Here is a 6,462-nt window from a genome sequence, read left to right as displayed (position 1 = left end):
TTCTTGTTTATTCATTTTTGTGTTTCCATTAGTACATGTATGTAATAGAGGCATCTCTTTCTAAAAATGTTGGTAGCCCTGAAAAGGCTTTTGTAATTGGTTTAAGACAATTGGCAGCCTACGCCTTGGTGGCTTTCTTTGGGGTTTTTGACTTCTTGCTGTGGCTTTCTTGGGCGCTTTGGTTTTCGTAGGCTTTGGAGCTGCCTTGGCTTTCTTGGGAGACTTAGTAGCTGCTTTCTTCTTGGGAGACTCGGCCTTCTTGGGTGCTGCAGGTTTCTTAACAGCCTTTTTCTTTTCTGTTGGCTTTTTCTCCCCGGTTGTCTTCTTGGGTTTGGTCGTTTTCCTTGGGCTTGGCAGCCTTAGGGTTTGGTGACTTTTTTGGTCTTGGGTTTCTTCTCCGTCTTGGGCTTCTCTCCCAGCTTGAAGGAACCACTGGCACCTGTACCCTTGGCCCTGTTTGAGAACTTCCCTTCTTGACTCCGTTCTTGAGGGCCATCTTCAGATGGGTGTTGACACTAGAGGCGTCATTACCGACTTTGTAGTTGCCCATGATGTACTTGAGAATAGCTTGTCTCGAGGAACCTCCGCGCTCCTTCAGGGCAGCCACAGCGCGCTGATCATCTCGATGTACTTGGGATGGGCGGGACCGTCTTGGGTTTTGGAAACCTTCTTCTTGCGGGGGATTTTGCTGGTGCGGCGTCTGCCCATAATTTTTTGTCTGTTTTCTACAACTGATGTGAACGACGTTATCGACGATAAGGAAATGAATGAAATCACCTCCGCCGATGGCCTTATTTGAGTGGCGGCGAGCGCGGACCTCCGTGAAAACTCCCCAATTGTCGACAGCGTAGAGGATTGAACTCGTCCAACTTTGTGTTTCAATACCTGTAATTTTTCCGATATTGTCCTCCCAATTTTACTTAATTTTCTCAAATATGTCACTGTGCGTTTTCTTGAAATATTTTCCTACATAACTGTTTCCGTTTAAGGTTCTTAATCTGTCATTTTAAAGGAGGAATTGTCTGTTGATTCTGAAAATGCGCTGTTCCCTGGAGCCCAGAAGCGACTAATTTTGATTAAAACACGAAAACAAGAGGAATAGAACACGAGTAAGGGATTGAAGTACTTACTACATTGCTATGCGATAAAACATACATGTACATTTCTTTCAATTGTCTTATATGTTACTTAAAATCCGAATGAAAATGCAAACATTCGGCACAAACACGCGCACAAGGATAGTGATGTGTGCCTTGCATTTCATATGAAATGGAGAGAAAAAAAACAAAACAAAAACAAAACAACAAAAAAAAAAAACAAACAAACAAACAAACAAAAGGGTCATATGAAGAGAAATCACGGAAATCTCACAAATTGTTGAATGTTCAAATATATATCTAATATACTTTCTAGATCAGTGGATGTTCACCCCTTAAAGGGACAACATATAATTTCTTTTCGAATATTTAAATACATGACACCTACTTTATAATTATAACACCGAGGACACCGGGAAGATCCAGACGTACGTAACGTACCACATTCGGTGGTACAACGTCTGAATTTCTCAGTATAATTATATCATAAGAATATACATAACTGACATCCTTGTAAATTACATGAAAAAAAAAAAAAATCACATAAAAAGGGCGTGTATTTAATAATTGTAGAACACTCACTTAATTAGTAGTTATACATAAGAGAGAGACAGAGAGAGACGAACAAGGCGAATCATGGGAGTAGCTTATTCATTGATATTAATTTGTTTCTTGTAATTTACACACACAAATAATTGAGTACATGTAAAATAAACAGAATGTGGTCAAAAGCCAATGTATTTAAAATCTATATCTTTCAAGTTGAACAAGACAACCAGTATATAATACAAGACAATACAATACATTGATACAAGCATCAAATTGGTTGCACACTTTCCACGTGCAGATCATGATTCCCTGCATCTATATGTCACGTGACGATGCAGATGTGCTGCACGGCGCAGTGATGGACATCGCAATAAATGTAAAGTGTTAAAAAAAATGTCGTTTAGTCATTCGCATCGGTAGTCTATTCGAAAGAAATTTACTACCAGTGTTTAATTGTGTTAGTACTGTAAGTATCCGGAAACTGGCATCGAGTTGCTTTTATTCACTCTTATTATGGGAAGCACACTTTTTTGAATAAGAACATTCAAGACATATATAAACCACATCTTCTTATTCTTATGAGATTCTTATATTCATCACTTTTATCTATTTTATCAATTAGGAATTTTGTCTAAATAATCATCATATAAAACAATAGCGAGGGGGAAAAAAAAAAGAAGAAGAAACATTAAGGATTTAACTGGAGTTACAGATCTTTTGAATATGTTAATAAAATAATGATCATATTTAAAAATATTTGTATTAAAGGAAAAAATTGAAAGTTAGATCGCCATGTTAGATGATTTCCGCAGTTCTAGTCTTAATTGGTCAATGAAATGGGTTTTTTTTTTTTCTTTTCTTATCTCTTTGTTGAGTGAGCATTCAAGTATAAGTGAGAATTCAACATTTGTACGCAGGCCTATAAGGTTTGGATTCAACTGCCTATAACGAGAAAGAAAAAACGTACATATACGAATATACATGCGAGTCAATTTTTAAATTTATTGCTTTTGTTATTGACTTAATACATTTATTTATCATTAAATATATAACACTTTCTTTGATGTTTGATCTCTGTTCTGTGTTGAAAATTATTGAATTCGTGTGTTTCTATTATTTTCTAGCTATAATAATTGTTTACGTTTCAACTCGTTTGTAATGTAGGTATCTTTTCGAAAAGCTTATGTGGCCGTGAAAACGGCCGTTTGGTTTTGTGCTGCACACAACACAACTATAGGATCTTTTTACTTGGCGGCTTTCTGTGTCTTTTTGGGAAGGAGCACCGCTTGGATGTTGGGCAGGACACCACCCTGCGCGATGGTCACGCCGGACAGGAGTTTGTTCAATTCTTCGTCGTTGCGGATGGCCAGCTGCAGATGACGGGGAATGATTCTGGTCTTTTTGTTGTCGCGGGCAGCGTTGCCTGCCAACTCCAAGACTTCTGCGGCCAAGTACTCAAGAACGGCAGCCAAGTACACGGGAGCGCCTGCTCCCACTCTCTCGGCGTAGTTGCCCTTTCTCAGCAGACGGTGAATACGACCCACGGGGAACTGCAGTCCGGCGCGGGAAGAACGGCTCTTGGCCTTCCCCTTCACTTTGCCTCCTTTGCCACGTCCAGACATTCTTAACGGTTATGTTCTTTCGTGTACAGTCAACGAATAATCCCAGCGACGCCCGCACGCACCAATTTAAACAACCAAGCGGATCCAACGGTGCAGCCAATTAACGCGTCGCTCTGTTGTGCCTTTAGGTGAAATCCGAACAAGTAATGTTTTCTCGGAGGTCCGTAACAAGCTTCTCCTCCTACTCGCATATAAATAGTAAATTTTACCATTTCACTTTATTCATCTCTTCAGTTTGACCTGTCAACTTGAGATCATGCCACCCAAAGTCGGATCCAAAGGCGCCAAGAAAGCAGTCACCAAGGCCAAGACACCGAGGAGCACAGACAAGAAAAGGAGGAAGAGGAGGAGGGAATCTTATGCCATTTACATCTACAAAGTCCTAAAGCAGGTGCACCCTGACACTGGTGTTTCCAGCAAGGCCATGAGCATAATGAACTCCTTCGTCAACGATATCTTTGAGAGAATCGCTGCCGAAGCCTCTCGTTTGGCCACTACAACAAGCGATCTACAATCACAAGCAGAGAGGTCCAGACTGCTGTCCGTCTCCTTCTGCCCGGTGAACTGGCCAAGCACGCCGTATCTGAGGGCACCAAAGCCGTCACCAAGTACACCAGCAGCAAATAATCTCATTTTGCAAGTACACACACCAAACGGCCCTTTTAAGGGCCAACTAATTTTTTAGAAAAGATACCTTCATATTACATGCGTTATTGAGACACAAAATAATATGTACGAGTGTTACAATGTGAATGCATGTGCTCGTAAAAGTGGCAAACGTATAAAAATCCACATTGTTTACAACTGATTATAATAACAGAAGTAGGATAAATAAAGAAATACAAGTAGGTATTATTATATGAATGAGAGCCAAATTTTATTCACAAATAACTTGAATGTACAACCAAGCATATATCTGAAATAACTGTATCTTCAAATATAAATAAAATACAAGCATGCGAGGTCCATCTGATGTACACAAAATCCTGGTTCATTTGTCCTCTGTATACTGAATTAATTATCAGCGTACATTATATAATTGATAATAAAGTATCTCAATTCAGCTAATATCAATGAAACAGATAAATAAATTCAAGACCCCCCCCCCCTCCCCCTTTCTTTGACATTGACATATTGGAATTTTCAATCAGTAATTATACATCAATAAAAGTGCAATGACCAAAATGCGATAATTATACATTGACAATTAATTGTCTAACATTAGTCATAATTGTTAAACAAGAAAAAAAAGCATGTCACTCAGCGCCAGTTGGTACCTGTCATTGTCGGTAGATCGATCCCTCAAAATAATACTCAAGACAGCAGCATTATTATTTTAATATATGATTATAATAATAAAAAAAAATTAAATAATATATACTGTTTGTGTGTGTTTATTCAATATTTCTTGTCCAAACCTAAAATTCAATACATATTTGTTGCTCTGTATATAGTTTGAGGAAATATTACGAACATAAAGGGTCTTACTCTGTTATTGTTGTGTATTTATTTTACCACTTACAACCATTCTGTATTCAACTTTGTACAGTGAATATCTGTATAACAAGTACTCAGTAAGTAAATGTCTGTCTTAACGATGTTTTAGAGGCATCTTTTCGAAAAATTTGGGTGGCCGTGATAACGGCCGTTTGTGTTTGTTTTAAACTTCTGTCTTGACTGTCAAACTGAATTCTTTAGCCTCCAAATCCGTACAGGGTGCGTCCTTGGCGTTTCAAGGCGTAGACCACGTCCATAGCTGTGACGGTCTTTCTCTTGGCATGCTCCGTGTAGGTTACAGCATCTCGGATCACGTTCTCCAAGAAAACCTTAAGAACTCCACGAGTTTTCCTCGTAGATGAGACCGGAAATACGTTTGACACCACCACGGCGAGCAAGACGGCGTATGGCTGGCTTGGTGATACCCTGGATGTTGTCTCTCAAGACTTTTCTGTGTCGCTTAGCGCCTCCTTTTCCAAGACCTTTTCCTCCTTTGCCACGTCCAGACATGTTATAAGTTCAGTCAGTAGTACTGTTCTGATGAACTGATCATGCGTAATTGCCTAATTTATAGTCCAAATTGAGGACCCGTGAGAGCGCACGATGCTTTGAAAAGTTCGGAACGTTACCAAAGCGGTATTGTGACAAGCTTTACGATTGGTCAGCTTGGCATGATGGGAATGTTTACATTTCTTGCCCCACAGGTATTTTAACCACATTTAATTAATTTTGATTCTTTAATTTCTTCACATATAGGCAAGTTTATGTTCAATTTATTCACCTAAACCAAAATATTGGTACGTGGAGGTACATATATACATTTTATACAAACTGGTATACAAAACAACAACAAAAAAAAAAAAAAAAAAAAACATGACAGAAAATGAATAAAAATGATAAAGAGAGAGAGGGAATTATATCAAGCAGGACAGACAGCATCATAATTTTTTAGGATAAACATACACAATTTTTTGTTTTGTTGTTGTTATTTTTTTTATTTCAGTATTTTTTGCTTTGAGTTTAACAAAATAAATACCGTTGTTGCCGAATGATAATTAAAACGTGGGTGGGTGGGTGGGGATTAAGTTATTCAAAGGAAAGGGGTGTGACAGATAACACCGAAATAATACAAAATGTAGAAGCTGAATGAAACTTTTGATTCTCATTCATTTATGATATCTAGTTATAGATGTGATCATTTATTTGATTTCCTCTTTTCTCAGTTAATTTTCAAAGGCAACTTTAAGCAGTGACCAAACCGGCTTTATAAATGAGCCTTTTTCATTTTATTACACGCCACGTTAGAACGAATATCGTTATATTTGACGTTGTTTAGAAATCAATAAAAATCATACTTTGAATATAAATGAAATACGGAATTGCAGTTCTGAAATGCATGTACTCGCATATGTGCATAGCTGTAGAACTAATGAGATAAAGTTGTAATACTGTTATTATTTTTTGCTTCGACACATTCCATCATATTCTATTTAAATAATTGTGCTATTTTCTAATTTATTTCGCAAAATTCTTGAATGTATTCTAGAGGGGCAGGTTGATGGACTTGTACAAAATATAGTTTCAAGATGTGTAGACAACTTCTACAACAAATTGATGATGACAATAGTACTATGAAATTGTCTAGCATTGTGCTCTTTCATAATTTATGTAATTATATATATGCAAGGCACAGATAT

The 6,462-nt window shown here is 37.7% G+C and overlaps 2 protein-coding genes and 1 pseudogene across 2 annotated transcripts; 1 reads left to right on the top strand and 2 right to left on the bottom strand.

Annotated features, from left to right (window-relative positions):
- Positions 1 to 122: 122 nt before the first annotated feature.
- LOC133177776 (histone H2A-like) lies at positions 123 to 3,268 on the bottom strand (the record flags this gene model as incomplete). The annotated part of the gene is made up of 2 exons (XM_061312674.1): positions 2,895 to 3,268; positions 123 to 496 (listed from the first exon to the last, which is right to left on the bottom strand). Coding segments are annotated over exons 1-2 (748 nt in total), but the record flags the coding sequence as incomplete, so codon positions are not given.
- A 256-nt stretch (positions 3,269 to 3,524) lies between these two features.
- Positions 3,525 to 3,895, top strand: LOC133177762 (histone H2B-like; annotated as a pseudogene).
- A 1,067-nt stretch (positions 3,896 to 4,962) lies between these two features.
- Positions 4,963 to 5,275, bottom strand: LOC133177777 (histone H4-like). Its single transcript, XM_061312675.1, is given in 2 exon segments — positions 4,963 to 5,112; positions 5,114 to 5,275. Coding segments are annotated over 2 exon segments (312 nt in total).
- Positions 5,276 to 6,462: the final 1,187 nt, after the last annotated feature.

The sequence above is a fragment of the Saccostrea echinata genome, unplaced genomic scaffold (genome assembly GCF_033153115.1).
Source record: "Saccostrea echinata isolate AGI-Se365-2 ecotype Australia unplaced genomic scaffold, CSIRO_AGI_Sech_v1 ptg000229l, whole genome shotgun sequence".
Classification (NCBI taxonomy): Eukaryota; Metazoa; Mollusca; class Bivalvia; order Ostreida; family Ostreidae; genus Saccostrea; species Saccostrea echinata.
This window is presented reverse-complemented; position numbering and strand designations above follow the sequence as displayed.